General features: G+C 35.7%; 1 protein-coding gene and 1 long non-coding RNA gene across 14 annotated transcripts in view; one reads left to right on the top strand and one right to left on the bottom strand.

The window, feature by feature from the left end:
- LOC133252597 (uncharacterized) overlaps window positions 1–19,583 on the top strand; it is a 468,796-nt gene that overhangs the window by 441,969 nt on the left and 7,244 nt on the right. The window lies entirely within an intron of this gene.
- Window positions 10,747–19,583, bottom strand: part of PTPRD (protein tyrosine phosphatase receptor type D) — a 2,538,842-nt gene continuing 2,530,005 nt past the window's right edge. For all 13 annotated transcript variants that reach the window (XM_061425298.1, XM_061425300.1, XM_061425301.1 and 10 more), the window contains 3 exons: window positions 19,304–19,458; window positions 16,425–16,560; window positions 10,747–14,520 (listed from right to left, as the gene is read on the bottom strand). In XM_061425298.1, coding sequence (XP_061281282.1) covers window positions 14,452–14,520; window positions 16,425–16,560; window positions 19,304–19,458 — 360 coding nt within the window. In that variant the 3' untranslated portion in view covers window positions 10,747–14,451. The remainder of the gene's footprint in view (window positions 14,521–16,424; window positions 16,561–19,303; window positions 19,459–19,583) is intronic.

The following is a 19,583-nucleotide window of genomic DNA, read 5'->3' as shown; positions in this document are numbered from 1 at the left end:
CAAAGAAGCCTGCTTGCAGTTTGGTAGATAATGTCTCTCTGGGGCTGCGATTGCCCGCTTCCGGCTTTGGCTGCCTGTCACTGGAGGGGGATGGTCTGCAGCCGACTAGCTCTGCTCAGTCCTTTGTTCTGTGAGTGGGCCTGGCGGTGTCTTAGGGCTTTTCGCATGGTAGCTATCCCACAGTCTGGTTTGCTAGCCCAAGTTTGTTCTCTCTGACTACCCTCGGGGCATTCAGGCCTGATCCTTACTCTAAGCAATGCAGCCCGCACCTCCCTGCCCAGCCCCAGCTTGGTAGTGGCGGATGCAGGCATCTGCACTGCTTTTCCGCTGGGGGAGTTACTGTTGGGCTTGTAATCTGTGGGTTTTAATTTTTTATTTATTTTTCCTCCCTGTTATGTTGCCCTCTGTGCTTCCAAGGCTCACCACAGACTCGGCAAAGAGAGTGTTTCCTGGTGTTTGGAAACTTCTCTTTTTAAGACTCCCTTCCCAGGATGGAGCTCCGTCTTTTTTTTGTCTTTTATATTTTTTCCTACCTCTTTTCAAAGACAATGGGCCGTTTTTCTGGGTGCCTGATGTCCTCTGTCAGCATCCAGAAGTTGTTTTGTGGAATTTACTCAGCGTTTAAATGTTCTTTTTATGAATTTGTGGGGGAGAAAGTGGTCTCCTCGTCCTATTCCTCTGCCATCTTAGGACCGCCTCAAACTTACCTTTTTCGTAATGGAAACACAGGCAACACTAACCTTTTTAAAAAGAAGAACATATTCCAAACTCTTAACTGCAGTTGAGAAGCCTGCCTTTGCCAGGTGGTTAGACAAGGGAGCTGTGAACCTATATGGGGCTATGGAAGAATAGGCATGAATGAAAAGGAATAAGCTCTTCCATAGGGACTGTTACTTTGTATTCTGAGAAATTGATTTATTAAAGCATTTGAAGATGGGAGCGACATTAGCTGAACATCTAGGCCACCCATTCTTATCTCATTCTCCTTTCTCGCATCCGTGATCAATCCAGCATCCTTGACTTGGTTGCCAATCGCCTTCTGCTGGGACAGCTCCAGTGAAGGTCAGTCCTTCTTTGGTCATGTCTCATTTATAGAAAGCTCTTTTAATCCATCGCTCCACCCTGAGCTGCTAGTTCTACTCATCTCAGCCACCAAGGGCAGGCTGATATATCTCCCTTGTATTCAGAAGCCCCAGGTCGATTTACTCAGTGTCTTACCTGTCATCTACACCATCTCGTTCTCTCAGTGGAGACTGTGGAGACATGTCTACATCCATCCCACCCAATGACTAAAACATCATCAGAAAATATGGAAGACCGAGTGATCAATTTCTTTTTCCCAATGGCGTGTTGCCCAGGTGTGTTTTTTAGCTTTAGATGAGAGAAAACTCTCTCTATGCTGTTCAGAACTGACCTGTGATTTGCACTCTAATTCCAGTCAGCATGTTGAGTGTATTATGTGCTGCTTTTACTGACAAGGAAAGCCTGTTTGCTTGCTTCTGCTATAATAATAAAGCCTCCTTTCTTAGTCTATGCTGACAGTAGCTGGCTGAATGTGCTTTGGGTTCTAAAGCACCCTATTTATAGCCCCATTTCCAGATAATCTCTATTCATTGCAATGCTGCCTTTACAGGTTCTCATTCTCCATCCATGAAGGTAGGCACAGACATGCAAGGGGCCCTCCTGGCTGAGGCAGTAAAGGGAAACTTGGAACTGTCTGGTCCCTACCTACTTTTGGAGAATAGGTTGGGAAATATCCTTGGAGATTAAACAAAATATTTTCTCCTGTATCAAGAATGGAGCTGACATGGATTCAAACTACAGAGACTAGGTAGGCTGTAGGTCCACCCAAAGGAGTTTTCACAGGTCAAAGGCTCCCAGTTTTATTACAGACCCTATCTTAACCTAAGAACTGGATATCTGTCACAGGTGCACTTCTGAATAGTGTTTTTAGAGCAAACAATGATTTGTTATTTCTTTGAATTTATTTGATTTCTCTAAGGAGACTTTATTCTGGAAACACACAGAAAATTTATCTTGCAGAAATCTTTTATTCTGCATACCTTCCAGTGATCTTGTTAGTAAAAGAAAGCTTGAGAGAATAGTCCTAAGAAATACTTATCTGTAACTGAAGTCCTTTCCTGAAACCCAGGGGAGATAAAAGGAGATGATTTATAATACCATCTGGATGAAAACTGGAGGGAAGCTGGGGATAAGCTGGCCTGTTGTAGACATAGTGGGACAACTGGAAGAGACACTGAGAACCTTGTGGAAAAGTGAGGGTAGAATGGGAGCATCAAGGAGAACAGATTCAGCATTGGGGCTTCATGCCCATGACTTTTTGGCTATGAGAACTGATCCCACATTCCTGCCTTCAAAACTTTGTCTTCATTTCCTCTACTTAGAATTCCCTTTACCTTGATTTTATCCATTAAAATGCTGTGTGTTCTGTAGGGCTCATGGTAATGCTGACATTGAGGTTGTTTGTGCATGAGATAGACATTTTCAATTAAAAGAGATTCTAATCTCAGAGTTGGATGTTTGGTGTGACAAGATTAACCTTTCTGATCTCACCATTTATATCTCCTGTTCATAGCATATTCTACTTGTACTACTCTTAAGGCTTTTGTCATATTCAGTCCTATATTAGTTATCTTAGTATACTGTATTACATAAAAATTTCCTTTAAGGCAGGTGCTGCATTTAACTCATCTTTGTATCCTAATCCAAGCAAAAATGTCTGGTAAATACCACCCACTTAATGGATATCTATTGTCATATTCTCTGCAATTTTTAAAATGTATCTTCAGGGCACTTTTCACAGCAGATCATCTGAATGATTTAAATGTGGCAAGTGTATCGTTTATGGTGTGATATCTAGTGAACTTTTAAAATTCTCATTTCGCATTCTATTGGGATTAGCTTTTTTAAATGAGCAGAGGATAGAGCACCTGTGCATCCTCAAGGGATTTAGTGAGGCTCTATAAGATGTGGTTAGACATTAAGGATGGAATCAAACGATAGTATAATTAGAGTTAGAAAGCCTGATTTGTGCCCTGACCTCAGTCTCTCCCCATGCAGCCCTGATGACAAAACCCTTGCCATTTCTCTAACCTGACATGCTGATCTTTGCCCTTTAGCACCTTATTCTCTCTGTCCATAATGTGCTCCCCAAACTTATCCAACTGATTTAATCCTACTCATCTTTCAAGATGCAGTGCAGCTTTGCAGAGGACAAGATGTCTAAATGGACTTTCCCAGGTAGAGTTAAGTTATTGCTCTGTTGCAATAATCTGTTGGTATAAGGCTCCTTCATAGTCTGGAAGCACCTTGAGGATAGGGATTTTATGATCTTTTCAGGGTCCATCAAATGCATGCCGATTACTTGCTCAGTTTTAAGGAAACGAGATGAATGTTAAATAACTGAATAAATAATGAAGCAAGAAATAAACAGTCCAGATGACCATGCAGGTGACTTTATCAATAATCACAAGCCCCTTGCTAATAATATCCTGTAGAGTATGCAGCTGGAATGCTAAGATGATCTTTGTTTACTCAAAACACATTTTCTTAGTTCAGAACATTTCAGAGGAGGAACAGAAGAATCCTATTTTCTTACTAAAAGTATTGAAAAGTCTTTTCAGTGTTAGGTATTACTATATCAGTATAGATGAGCAGAAGTTCACCCGTCCTATGTTTTACTTTCCTTACTAGAAACAAAACAAATATTCTTAGTTATTATTTACTTTGTTCCTGAAGAAAAGTGAAAGTGTTAGTCACTCAGTTGTGCCTGACTCTGCGACCCCATGGACTGTAGCCCACTTAAGCTCCTCTATCCATGTAATTCTCCAGGCAAAAATACTAGAGTGGGTAGCCATTCCCTTCTCCAGGGGATCTTCCTGACCCAGGGATCAAACCTGGGTCTTCTTCACTGTGGGCAGATTGTTTACCATCTGAGCCACCAGATGTTTCCTTACTGGAAACAAAACAAAGTATTCTTAGTTATTTTTACTTTGTATTTAGTCTATACCATCTCTTTTACTCTTTACAATAACTTCCTAAGAGAAGTATTATCCCTGTTTTATAGAGGAGGTAACGAGCTTTGAAAAGTGAAGTTAATTGCCCAAGTCATGCAGCTATTAAGTGGAGGAGCCAAACTCACAGGAGCCTGGTTGACCTGCTCTAAATCCCATGTCTCCTAGACATAACTGTCTTTTGAAGGTTAAATACAATTCTGTAGGGCTCCCTCTCGCCTTGTTCTACTCAATCTTGGATTTAGTTCCTTTTGGCAACTGAGTCCAATGTTTCAGACAATTATTGACTTAAAAAAAAATGGCAGGATATATTTTTAAAGATAAAATTGTCAATGTATGTTTCTATTCAAGAGACTTTAGGCTATTATAGTCCTAGAATCTAGATCTCAATATCTGTGAGTCATTCTTATTACTTCTCATAGGAGGAAGTGAAACTGAGAGAGATTATGTGACTTGCCCAGATTACAGAGTGAATGACAAAACTGAGCTTCGGTACTAGAATCCTGAATTTTCATTTTGTGATTTGTTACCTTTCTGCAAACTGGGCCCCTTCAGTCCCTGCAGTCTTCAAATCTTTCTTCAGTGAATGACCTTCAGAAGGTTATATGACCTTTTTGTGCCAGAGTCTAATTAGTGCTCTAAGAAGGTTGCAGTGGTCCACTTCCCAATATTGTGAGGACAGTAATTAATAGCTATAAAACACTCTGCAATACACAGCACTATCCAAACACCAGCATGGCACAACCGAGTCTATTTCACAGTAATTAATTTGGCATGCAGTAAGGGAGAGATCTGTAGAGCAATACTTGAATGACTTTGCAGAGATGACCATCTTCTATATCTTGAAAGACTGTCCCATGGCCAGGATAAAGAATAAAACTGCATATTAATTCATTAAAAAATGTTTTGTAGATGACTTGTTTTCCTTCTTTAATATTGTCCTTTAAGACATGTGTGTCTTTTTAATGGGACCATGGAAATGCTATTTTATTCACAATGAGCATCAGTCTTCCATCAATCATAACGGTATACATGCTGTATTATTTTTAATGTGTATAATACATCTGGAAGGTAGATAATTCACCTCCATTTTATAGATGAGAAAATCAAGGCTTAGAAAATTAATCAGCTTGAAAAATAATATTAGTTGAATGAAGTGTGTACATTCTTTGGCATCTTGACTTTTGCCTTTTAGTGACAGTTTTGTTAGTGCATATAGTATTGGTTTACTAGTCATTATTTCATCATTAATAATAAAAACATAATTAAGAAAAAAGTTAAGTAGCTTGATTAGCACCAACCCAGCTCATACATGTATTTGAACACAGATCTGATTCCAGGGTTTTGTTTTTCTTCCTGATAACATGACATTGTCATAATCAATAGGCTTTGCACTTGAAGTTTATTTTTCCTGAACTGTTACAAATCCAGCTCTGATTCATCTGTACTCTGATGCTTGTCTGTCTTGGTAGCCAATATTCCATACTTTCAACTTGCTGAATAGGCTAGCGGCACAATTTAGAACCACGAGACAAGTCTAACCCAGAGTAAAAGTCACTATATCCTGTCCAGCTCTTTTATTTCCAGTCCCAGTAGGAAAAAAAAAAATGATAAGAACTAGAAAATATTTTTGGTTTCACTAAATGTTAACAAGTATTTCTACCTTAAATTTTAGCAATATTGAATACCTCACCGAGTTATGAATGAGTGGTCCTTACCCATATAAATTTTCTGTGGAATTGCATGACATTTCTGTGGTCCAAGAGTGGGCTGGATCCTGTACATTGAGAAGCACTGCTATAAAATTCATATTTTGAAAATTAATTGGTTTAATACATGTATATGTGTGAATAAATAGTAGCCATTAATAAAACTTTACTGACATGCAACAAATAGAGAAAAATACATGACAGTAAAGGTATAGTTTTTGATATATTTATCAAAAACAACTACTTATGGAACCACATCTAGGTCAAGAAATAAAATATTGCCAGCCCAAGAAGTTTGCTTTCTGCCCTCCTAATTACTACTTACCTCTTTCTTCCTAAGAGGGAACCACTTGAGAATCATATAGTGTATATTTTTATGTGTGGCATGTTTTCCTTGATGTTATATTGATCATACTTAATCACTGTAGTCAATTGTGCCACTACATCAAAATTTATTTATCCATTCTTGTGGTGGATTGACATTTATGTTATTTAGAATTTTTGGCTCTATGATTACTGTTGCAATGGACAGAATCTTGAATTCTCTTCTTAGCCTCTTATTAACATATGCATGCATTTCTATTTATTATGTAGTTACAACCTGTAACTACTGGATAAAGTATATATATATATATATATATATATGTAATATATTATTCTGCATATCTAATGCAGAATGTATATATTTTGCATTACTTTACAGTGCTTAACTGTGTTCTATACTATCTGTAAAATTGCATCCTGAAAAGCAGAGTGCGTTCTTCTAACAGGGAATGACACACAAATTCCATAGAAATGTATATGTGTAAGGACTCTTCACTCAGACCTCATGGATTCTCACCAACACTTGATATTGTTCGTCTTGTAAATATTAGCTGTTCTGATGGGTATGTATCAATTGGCATTACATTGTGGCTTTAACTTGCATTTCCATGATTATTTATTAATTTTTTATTTGTTTTGACCAATGGATTCCTTTTTTCCCCCCCTAATTGTTGACATACACAAGTCTAGTTTTCTATTGGGGGTTGAGGTGCCTGCGTTTTTAACATATATTTATAGCAGTTGGTTATATATTGTGAATATGGACCCTTTGTTACTTATAGTAGTTAATGTTAGTAAGTTATAAAGTTTTATGCTCTTATTCAAATTCCTAGTATTGTTTGTTCATCTTTCATTTACATCATTTTTCTAGGGTTTACCAATTTTGTTGCCTTTTAGAGAATCACCTTTTACCTATAAGATTTATTGATACTCTCTATTGTATATTTAAATTTTACTTTTTTTAATTTAATTTAATTTTATTTTTTAACTTTACAATATTGTATTGGTTTTGCCACTATTTTTAAATAAATTTTACTATTTTTTTAATTTTCTTCCTTCTACTTTCTTGGGATAGAATGAACAGTTAATTTTTTAATTTTCTAGTTTGTAAGAATCAAGATCATTGGTTTTCAACCTTTCCTTTTTACTAACATGCATTTAAGGCTATGCATTTCTCTCTAAAGAACAGTTTAGCTTTATCCCACAAGTTTTGATACTCAGTGTTTTCTAATTTCAGTTGTAATTCCTTACTTCCCTTGTGATTTATTTTCTGACCCTTTGGCTATTTAGAAGGGTATTTCTTAATTACCATGAGAATTTTCCAAATATATTTGGTATAGCCTCCTAGTTGAACTGTAATGTGGTCAATATGTAATGTGGTATAATATACTCTATAGAATTAAAACACTCAAAATTTGTTGAGACTTGCTTTATGGTCCAGTCACTAATCAATTTTGGTAACTGTACTCCTGAAAAGATATTCAGTTCTTATGGAATATATTAAGTTGTTGAATACTGCATATTCTTAAGTTGTTGACTAATGGTCTATATAGGTCACTTAAGTTCATTTTGTTAACCAGGTTATTTATAGTTCTTTATTAGCTTACTAAACACTTTTGGTCTGCTCTGAAACAGTAATTTTAGCTACTACTGAGAGAAGTGTTTTAAAACTCCCATTATGATTGTGATTTATGCATATAATTCCATTTAGTTCTAATTTTATGGTCTCCATTTTGAAGCTGTTAAGTACATACAAACATATAATTGTTACATCTTTCTGGTGCAGTGAAGCTTTTTCCATTGGGAATTGACTTATTATTTGGTAATGCTACTGCTGAAATTAATAATAGCAGAGCACTCTTTTGGCTATGTTTGGATGGCATATTTCGTGGCCTTCTTTTGCGTTTATCATTCTTATACTTTTATAAGCACTATATATCTAGACTACAATGTACATTTTTAAGCTGGATATACTACATCTACATTTAATGTAATTTTTGTTTTGTTAAATCTATCATATTATTACTTTCTACTTGTCCCACCTGTCCTAGGTTCTTTCCTGAATTCTTTTTTTTTCCCCCCTCTCTCCATTCTTGCCTCTTTAAATTGATTTTTAAAAATTACTCCATCTTCTCATATATTTTAAAGCACCCCTACTTTGCTATTCAAATAATTATAAAAATTTTAGAAATTTTAGAAAATGTAGAAAGTGCAATATAATTTTTATCACATAGTTATCATTTAGTAACTGATACATTCTTTCCAGTCATTTATTCTAATGTGTATAGATAATTAGATACCTCCTTTTAATGACTTTTCATGCTATATTTTTTCCCCACAAACTATTCAACAGCTTAATGATTAAATGGCAGTGTATTATATATATTATTCCACATATATACTTTTTTCCTTAATCATTTCCTATTATTGGACATTTAGGGTTTTTCACTTTTATTTTGCTACTACAAATAATGATAAAATCTATAATTTCAGATTCATAGTGTTTCCTTACTGTATTTACTTTCTTAGAATTTGCAGAAACTCTTAAAAAATTATGATGTTAAATATGTTTTAGATTTATAATTTGATGAATTATTATACTTTACTGAAATCCTTTTAACTTATGAAGTCTAACCGTAAATATGACTAAGAAAACAGATCTAACGAATGATTGTGCGTGTGTGCTCAGTCACTTCAGTCGTGTCCAACTCTGTGACCCCATGGACTGTAGCCTGCCAGGCTCTATGTCCTTGGGATTCTCCAGGGAAAAATTTTGGAGTGGGTTCTTCCATTATTAACTAACAATTGCTGCATGTGTATACATGTGTGAAATTAGCTATTTCATCGTTCCACACATCTGTTTAATGCATCACAATGATCAGAATATTAAGTATGATTCATCTTGAAATTTTTGTCTGTTTTTCTGGTTAGGGATTGTATGCTTATACAGTCAATCAATAGAGTGATTAAATCTATAAAATCAAGAAGCAGTTTAGGTGAGAACAAGAAAGAAAGAGGAAAAAAAGAGTCTAATTGTCTATTTAGTATCAACATTTACAAAATACTTTTTGGATAATGGTATTGTTTCAGTCCCTCATCATTTCCATGGCAACAAGTAATTGTAACATTACCCAGAATACCTGTACTTTGCCTTACTTTAATTCATTAGGTTTATTTGCAGTTATGTGTTGGTCCCACCACATTGATTGCTATTTGCCAAGGTGACAGCTACCTTACATTCTTTTTTTTTTTTAATTGTTGCTTTACAGTGTTGTGTTTCTGCTGCACAGCGAAGTGAATCAGTTATATGTATACATATATATTCCCCTCTTTTTTAGATTTCCTTCCCATTTAGGTCACCACAGAGAATTGAGTAGGGTTCCCTATGCTATATGGTAGGTTCTCGTTAGTTATCTATTTTAACAAAGCAGCATATATATGTCAATTCCAGTCTCTCAATTCATCCCACCCCTTTCCCTGTTCCCACTTGTTATCTGTAAATTTGTTCTTTACATCTGTCTCTATTTCCGCTTTTCAGATCAGTTCATCTGTACTATTTTTCTTGATTCCACATATATGGAAGATTCTACATATAAACAATCTTATATTTGTTTTGCTATTTCTGACTTACTCTACTCTGTATGACAGTCTCTAGGTCTATTCATGATAGACCTTACATCCTTCTTGACTTGGAAACTCAATGAGCACATTCTCTCTTTCTATCCTAAGTTGTGATCTGAGATGTTCACTTTCCACAGGTCACATCAGTGAAGGCCAACAGGCGTCCATTCTGTTCAAGGGTTTCCATTTGTACTGTTGGGAAGTAAACTCTTCCACTTGCCTGACTTTTCATGTTAAAATCCCAGATTCCAGGGACCACATAGATTGCTTAGAACTGACACTTGAAAGTAGAAACCAGATTGGGAGAAGGAGAGAGATGCCAACTGCTAAAGATAGCACCTGAGCCAATTGTTTATGAAGATTATATGTCCCTACTTTTGCAATGTTAAGTCCATTACGAATCTTTAAATACATAAGCCAAAAAATACTTTCCTTTTCTATTAAGCCAAGTCAGGGTTTCTGTCCCTCACAATAGAAAGTCCTAACTTCATGAATCTCTACTTTCTCTTATAACACTTGTCAGAGTGTAAATTTATCATTTAATGCCAGCCTCTCTCCCTAGACTGCAGTCTCATGTAGTATCTCATTTGTTGGGAGGCATTGCCTTCCCGATGCCTACAACAGGTCTGACCCATAACTGCATAAACAATCCAAGCCAAGTATTTTCTGAGCCATGTTCCCAAACATTTTTTTTATGTGCCTGAGAGATGCCAGTTGTTTCAAGATAATATGTATATACATGCATATATATAATGCATGCATATGTATATAGTAGTCATCTTCATCAGAATTAAAGATTGTCCATAATCTATAATTTGAGAGATACCAAGGTCTCTTTCTTTGCTTGTAAACTTGAGCAAACTGTTTCTTTAAGCATCAGTTTGTTTAACCGGTGAAAGGTGTTCACCTCACTGCAGGCACCTGTAGATAGCAGCCTCTTGGTAAGAAGAATTACTATTAGTATCAAGGAGCTAACTAGATAACCAAAGGAGAAGAGGGAACATATATAGTCATTTCAAAACCAAAGTGCTTGAGTGGACAGAAGCAAAAGCCAGGGCTGCATAACACTGACGTTTTTATTAGAATTCATTTGTAACAAATGGAACTTGTGTCAGCAAAGAACTGATTTTCATACAGACTTCTTTCGCCACCAATGTAACGAAGTAAGAAAATAAAAAGCACGCCTTTCATTCTGTAAAACATTTACGCGTACTACTAATTAGAGGTAATTGTATTTTTTTAACAAGCCATTTTACAAGTTATTTTTTTAAATTTTTCAGTCTATGCATCCAAAACGAGAGCAAAGAACACAACTGTTATTATCTTTGTAAAGACACTCCAAGCTTGGATGGCAAAGCCACATAACGGATGGATAGGATGGATCTGCAGCCTTCTGATCTCTGCTGGAGTATCAGGGCACCCATAAACCCAAAGGAAACTAAAACCCAAAACAGGAAAAAGAAAAGATTATTAAAAATAAAAAGAAGGGCCTAAAACAAAGCAAAACCAAAAAGAAAAAAAAAAAAACATGAAAGAAAAAAGCCTGTATATTAGCACAGAATTTTTCCTTTCCTGTTTCTATGTTGGGTTATTTACATACACACAAATGAATTTCTGAAGCAGTTTCTTACAGATGGGTTCAAGTACTAACATTATTGGGTGTAGAATCAATAGGGCAGTGCATAGTACAAAGGTATAGAAAGTGCAGAGTTCCCTAGAGGCCCTTCCCTCCCCTGGCTGTCCTTGCCGTTGTCTAACCATGCAAATCATTTTTAAAAAAGAGCTAAAATAAAGTTCTGTACAAATCACTTTTTATATATTTTGATTTTTTTACCATTGTAACTAATTACAAAATTATACATAACTACACATACATAGGTAAATAATAGCACCGTACTGGTTATGATGATGAAAATAACTGAAAACTTGAGTTTATGGTAATGGTAGATAAAGATGTTTACCTGGGAAAATAAAGTAGAATGGTTGTACAGAAAAGCACAGTGGAATGCACATCAATGACAGTAAGGGAGTTAGTTCTCGGAACAGCTCCTGAACAGCAAGATATCTGGAATAGTCTCCTCCTCGCTCATCTGTGGTATGCATCCCATACATTTTCTTCCCGTGATTATTCTCCCCTTTCCCTTTGCCACATGAGCAGTTTCAGTTTCAGGGAGAGAAACTGCTCATCGGCCAATGGTCTGGTGTGCAATATGCCATCAGATTCTACATGTCCAACACGGCACATCTGCATGATGCAATGTCTCTCTGACCCCCTTAGTTTCACTGAATGAAAATTATAGCACTGAGTAATCTGGCACTTGGATCATTCTCCAAAAGATACAAACTAAAAGAAAACAACAGACCCACATAGTGCACATTCTTCTCTGGTTCTGATGTAGGTTAGAGAGTCTCATTCTGAGGTAGCCTTCTAGATACTTTTTTTTTTTTTTTAGTATTATATATTTTTTTAAATTTTTTATTTCTTTTTTCTTTTTTTTTCTCAGCTTTTTTTCCTCTTTTTTACAAAAGTGCTCAAATATGATGCTTGCAAGTGTTTGGTCTCTTGGATTTCATTCTGCCAGTGATGGGAAATGTAGAAAACAAAAATCCTTCCATGCAGAACATTAATGAAGCTAATATTAAATTGAAATTATACTAAAACTCTAAGAGTTCCTTGAATATTTTGAGTGTTCTTTAAAATCATGTAAGATATGGCAAACTCATGCCATCATTCATGGCTTCCTATAGAAACTGTGTCGAAAAATTTGGGGGGATATGTGTAAATATATATATATATATATGTTTTTAATTCTTCTTTTAGAAAAATCTGAATGGAATAGTAAATATGTTCAAAGTTGACAATGGTGTTTGTTAATAAATTTGGTGCAGTTACTGAATGTTTCAGAGCAGATTTGGAAGGGATTACAAATAAAACAAGTAGCTTTTCCTGATGTTGATGGTTATGAAAGGAAGAAGGGCCCTGCTTATCCAAGTGCTTTGGGCTGGTACAATCACTAACATCCCCGACTTGGTTAAAACTAGGAATGCATATTATTCAAAGAGTTTTTGTACATGTGGTAAACAGATAATACTTTAATTGGAAGAGAAACACATATGAACAAGGAATGAAAGTATGAACCAAAAGCTAAAAAGAAATGCTATTAAAATAGGCATCAATTATAAGGCACTCTAAATGCAAAACTAAAACCAAAAGAAAACAAAGTACAGCACTTCCCAGGAATGCTGTATGCCACAAAAAAAAAAGTTTCTGACTGAACAGAGTAACATGAGTTTGGCTTTGCCCCTGTTACATATCATAAATGCAAATTTCATAGCACATACTATAGACAATATACGATTGAATACACTGTTTTTTAAACATCTTGATAGCTGATATATTACAACATTCTCCCCTCCTAAAGGGATATGCACTGACCTTTCCCACATGCACACCTCTTAGATATCTAATAATGTTTTATTGCACTAGAGTGTTAGAAATATTGAACTTTGTTGGAAGCCTGGCTAACAAAATAGTATCTGTCATTATGATTAGGTGGGTGAGTGAGGGGTTGGGGGAAATTGGGTAGGAAATTAAGGGGGTGAGGTTTGACAATCACTGATGTGCATTCCTCATTTCCCTTAAAAATTAAAATTGTGTGATATTAAGAAATATCAGTATGTCATAAAATTAATAACAAATTGAAAAAGATGTTACAATAGCTTTTCTACCTTAAAAAATTAAAAACTAAATCATGGAAGAACTGAATAATAGCTATATCTATCTTTTTGTGTGGACACACTGTATATATACATAGACACCCCTATAAAATATGGATATATATGTATATATGTTAGCAGCAACTTTATACTTTGCGCCTCCCTGTTGATTCCAAACAAAACAAAACAAAACAAAGTTCTCTTTGATTATTTGAAGAGAATGGGTACTTTCTCAGCAACGAAAACCAAACAGAAGTGTAAAAATAATATCAGACAAGACCAATACTGTAGATTAAGAATATTGCACAAAAATGTGCAAATTTTCAAATTATTCGGTATTTCTACAGCAAGATATTACAGATAACAGTTCTACAGCTTAAAAAAACCTACAATTTGGAAATAAAAAATGAACAGTTATGTAACTTTTTTAAAATTTCACTTTATCGAATGATACATTTTGTTAAAAAAAAGTTTACACAGTTAAAAATGAAGCACAGGTCAGCAGTATCTTTACAATACTAAAAAACTAAATCAAAGACTTTCTTTTTAAACATTCCCCACCCCCTTACCCCCTACAATGTTATTATGAGTAGTATGGTGGGAAGGGGCGATGTCGAAACAAGTCCATTTTGTCATGAGAAGCCAGCAAAGATCTTGCCCTGAGCTTCTGCACTCAGGCCATTTCTCCTCACACCCGTCACACAATCCTGAACAAGATGGTGGTTCTTTGCTGTGATTTCTTCTTCCCTTTATTTTGAATCCTTGAGGTATCTGTAAATAAAATCCTTCAGATGCCTCCTCAGTCAGGATTCTCTTTATTATTTTTCAGGTTAGATTATTAAACAGTGAATTCTTGGTCCACCCGGAAGAGTTTGTTGTTTTGTGTGTTTTTTTTTTTTTTTTAATTTGTTTTGTGTGTGATAGTCCCACTAAGTGGTTGTTAGCTAGAAGTTAAGAAGGACTTCTCAAGTGCCCTGTATGGCTCAGAAGAGACTCCATGGATATTGAAGGGCCTGCGGTAAAGATCCAAAGTGGGTCAGGGGTTTCTACGTTGCATAGTGATCGAAGCTGCCCAGGTACTCTAGTGCGGCTCGATAGCAGAACTGATACTGATCCTGCAAGAGACAAAGCACGGGCGGGGGGAAGGAAAGGGGCCGTGAGTCCATCATGACAGGAAAACGGAGACCGATGCTGGAAGACAGCTACAGCTGGTGGAGGGCAAGACCACTACTTTCGTCAAACAATTCAATCCAATGACCGACTGCTTTCTTTTAAGCAAAGCACCATTAGCCACAAAGGTATTTATTAACTCTACCAATCAATTTGACTAAAATAAGTCTCCTAATCCCAAAGTAGGGACAGCTTGTGTGAAGATTATCTTCCAGACATATGTGAACTGTTCTCTAAGTAGTACCAGACAATACCACCAACTGAACATGTGAACTCCTTTATATGTCACAGCTATTGTTTATAATTATCTAATTATTTGTGATAAGTAATTCTCAGTTTGCATATTTAAAAGAGGCTGATGCAGATACACATTGTCCAGAGGAAAATATGGGTTTATTTATTTTCTGGGCTATTGCCCAAAAAAAAAAAACATCTAAATTAAAAAAAAAAAAATCTTATCAGACAGTAGTCCTTATCGCCTGCAATCAGAATTACTCACTGTTGTTTCTGATGTGCTTATGTAAGTGAGGGAGGCAGCCAGAAGGTATCTTTGGGATGAACATCAGGCATATAAAGCTGAATACACAGGGTGTTAAACTGTCAAGCTTTTCATCCCTTGAAAATGGCACCGTAAGACTGGCTGCCCATGTCAAAAAATACCTGTGCCATTTGGCCTAATTCAGTGTGATTGCTACTTGTCTGTTCTGCAAAGACCTACACGAAACTCAAACAGCATGAAACATGCCCTTTTATAGACAGGGAAGAACACTGTCAAATTGGAGTAAGTGGGGGCATTATAAGATGGAAAAATTATAATTTACAGATGAGAAGGGATGAGGAAAAGTAGGATTTTCCCATAAAAGAAACTTATTTTCAGTAGCCAATGGGGCTGAAAGCAGATAGTTTCTATTTTGCTTAAATGTGCATTTTTCTACAATAAAAATGGTAATGCAAAATAAATGGAGTTTGCTTTCCTATCTTGTCACAGTAAGTTGCTTGGCTAAGTGTTAAGGCTTTTTAAAAGTCCAATTTCCCTCTGTCACCCCCAATACCTATTAAGTTTGTCAGGCTGACATAATGTTTTGGGTATTGCAAGCCAAATGCTTGCACTATTTTCAAATCAAAGTCTGGAATATACTGTGGGTGATGAATTTAGGAATACATATAAATTGTATGATTTGGTGGCCTTTTGAGAAACAGAAACACTATCTATCCTTAAATTATCCTTAAAACGAAGTCAATAGGCCAGATTGACTAAATCATGAACTCCTATTATTCTGAGAAATATGAGAATTTTCATATCAATTATTGGAGTAGAAAATGGCAGGCTAATTTCATTAGGGCATATCCAGGATGCAAATATTTAAAAATACGATTATTAAGAAATGAAATATGGAGCAGTTGATACCACCTAGGCAAACAGAAGAGGAATGGAGAAGTAAAATGGGCCAAGGGTCTGTTAGCTACCAGGTATATTATCTACCCTTGTGCTTTTTACATATATTAATTATGTGCAATGTATATCACCTTAATACGTATATAATTAATTATATGAAATTGCCATTTTTATAAGCCCCGAATGACCAAATACTGACAATTTGACATGTTTCAACCTGATATATTATCTTAGATAACTTCCAAACCAGCTCTAAGATGTTGACACTGCCACTCCCATTTACAAAGAGGGGGAATAAGGTTCAAAAATATTAAACAATTGGATGTTTTTCCCACAGTATTTCCCTGTATTTTGTCTCTGGTGTTGAAAGTCTCTGGACTCTAGGAGATCTTGGCAAATCAAGTCTATTATTTGGCTCTTGAGATGTGACATACTCCTGGAGATTTTTCTCACCTCTGTCTGCACCATGGCTGGTCGTTGTGTTCTTAACATTTTGACAGTCTGGAAGATATCTACTACTCCTTCATATCTCATTCTTTCCAAAACAATGCTTAGTGTTATGAAGACTCCAGTTCTTCCAACGCCCGCACTGTCATAGTAACAAAGGCAATATTACTAGATGAGACACGCACAGTCATGGCTACATTTTCCTGGAGGTGGACATATGTCCACCAGCTTCCATATTACATCAGGTTCTTCTACAGCAATGTTTCAGAAAATGTGCTGTTGGGTTCACAAAATGATTAACTCTTAGGACAGTGTGCCATGATAACAGTGACAATGAATATAGAGTAACTGATTTTTTCAAACAGGGAGTATATATCATTGTGGAAAGACCCAGGAAACATAAAAATATAAAGTAAACTGATTAAAGGAAGAGTGAATAAGATATATATTTACACTCTTCATCAGATCCTGAAATTTGGGCCTTGCCTGCTTAATATTTTTAAGCTATGAAATAATTCAGATAAGGTGAGACAAAAAGAGATTCTATAGCAGGATTTTCTGACACAGGATCTTCACAAGACTTCATTTAGTCTTCATAACGGTCTATGAATATTTTTTATGTATGGATTATGTAAATGTATATATATATTCTGTTTCTGAAACTTATAACTTTAGCATATTATCAAATGGGTCTCTAAACTTAAAAATAAAAAAAAAATGTTTGTTAGGAGCCACTGAGCTATATACATACACCTATCTACTAATTTTAGATGTTCAGTAGCTAAATATCAGGATTCTTTCCACCATGTTAGCAAGGTTTTGGGTTTCTGTTTTATTTATTGTTTTAAGATAATTCCAGAATTGTAATTGTAGCAAGAGAAGAAAATGAATTCTTAGCTTTTGTGCTCTTAAGAAGTAGGAAAGCATCTGCAGGTTTAGGTAATGAGGAGAAGAGTGAATAATCTGAAAAATCCCTGCATTTTTGGATCGTAATTAAACAGCATGTGTAATGCTTGGGTACAGGCTGTAGAAACTGGATGGATTCATTTACTTGGGGATGTAATTGATATATAAATAATGTGTCCTTTTATAAACTGTGTTTTTTCTAAAGAGTCCTAACAGAAATGTAAATCCACAGGCAGGTTTTACACAGTGGCTAAGGATATCCAGGGGCAGACAAGGCTCTCTGTCAAAACGGAGTAGATGACCTTCAGGGTCGCGTTCAACCTTGAAAGTCTCTCTTAATCCCAAGAGACTGTGATTTATGATCTTTTCGTTGAATGATTCAAGTACTCCAGAATCTATTTTACCTTGATTTCATTGCTCAAATGTTACAAAAATACAGGGCTTCTGACTTTCCACTAGGTGCTTTCAAGAAAATAACAGACACTAGCCTTATAACTTCTGAATTTATTGACTTTGTCATGTTATTAATAAGCTATAAATAAAATAAGTGGTATTTTACAAATACTCTCAGATAAAAGGAAATATCTAGAGGTCTTTAACATATGTGAATAACTCATCATGGTATTTTACTAAAGGAGTCTTTGTATATACTCTTTATCCAAATAATTTTGTGACAAAAGCAGTGAAAAGTAACATGCATATGCACACTTATTTATACTTATGGGAATGCGTGAAGGTAAAGAAAAATGTGTTAAATATAGTCTTTTCTTTATAGTTTATATTAGAAAATTTGAATTAGGATTTTGGTAAATTATGTGCAAACTTAAGGGGAGGATCTAGGTAATTCAAGTTCAGTGTATACCATCCACTTTGTCTGAATATTGAGTCCATGCATCATTTCCTACATGCTGTTTGGTTGTCTAGAGCACAGGAGTCTGCGTAAACTCAACGCATAGCAAATACGTATAAATGAGGTCTGCTTCTCACGTAATATGCCATGTCTGGGAAACAGTGTGCCAGAAAGGGTCACAGAGATCAGTTAGAAAACTGAGGTGTACAGAAGTTTCCCTTTTGTCACAGAGCTATTACATGATGACAGAAGCGGGGCTAAAGCTCAGGTATTCTGAAGCCCATGTGTTTCCCCATTTTGACACACTATCACCCTCATCACTAAGAAATGTAGTTTGGGATTTGGGGCAGGGGGAAAGCAAAGAAATTTTTTAATAAAGTCTTTCAAGAGTTTGACTCTAAAGAATTACAAACTAAGACTTTAAAAAAAAAATGAGTTAATTCCTTTGCTAGAAGGTTTTTGCATAGTAACGTCCAAAAGCACTACATTAATTGCAAGTGTCCTTTCTGAACCATTTACTCGCTATTTCTATTAACTTCAATGATTTGAATTATAAAATGCTGTGGAAACTATTGAAAATAATTAACTTTAAGGTGCTTCATTTTCTGATATAGCAACAATTTTCAAGCACATTGCAATGTTAACTGAGGTACCATTCTAATCACTTATTGACTGACAAGAAATTAGCATTGTCATTAAGGCTTAATAACTATTTATGGTTTTCTCAAGAAGACAAACACAGGAGAAAGATACAGAAAGATAGTTATCAGGGTAATGCTATGAAAGCAAAAAAGCTAAGGAATGATAAACTGAACAAATTATCACTCAGGGATATACCAATAATTCCTGATACGGTAAGACAGACAAGGATAAACATAATTTGGTTCTTTGCTACAGGAGGTAAAATTTGAAGATAGAAATCTTCCTTGATTATTTTCACTTTGTGGAAAGAAAGAGAAATGAGTCGTTGCTTTAGGGTCTACAATACATTTCTGAGAACAATAAAATCTGGATTATGCAGACTCTCAGAAAACCGGTACCAATAATGAACAGACAACAGTGCATATTTTCAAAGTTATCACTGCATTAAGCACAAATGGAAACTCATCATTCTTGATTCTTAACTCACCTGCAATGGACTGAAATGGGTCCATCTTGGCCAAACTGCTCTTTTGTTTTATGGACTTGGCCAATGAAGTCAATAAATCCTTCTCCAGACTTTGGCACTCCCTGCTCTGGCCAGTCAGTGAACTGGAACTGCCTCACGGTTCGGGACTGCCCGTCCTTCAGAAAGAAAGCCACACACCCAACCACAGAGGAGGACGCCAGGAAGATTCAGCCAGTGTGCAGACCATAACAGCAGGCATGATTTTTTCCAAAAAAAGAAAGAAAAAGTTAGAAACATGTTT

This window comes from Bos javanicus, chromosome 8 (genome assembly GCF_032452875.1).
Source record: "Bos javanicus breed banteng chromosome 8, ARS-OSU_banteng_1.0, whole genome shotgun sequence".
Classification (NCBI taxonomy): Eukaryota; Metazoa; Chordata; class Mammalia; order Artiodactyla; family Bovidae; genus Bos; species Bos javanicus.
The sequence above is the reverse complement of the archived record's forward strand: the minus strand, read 5'-3'. Positions and strand labels throughout refer to the sequence as shown.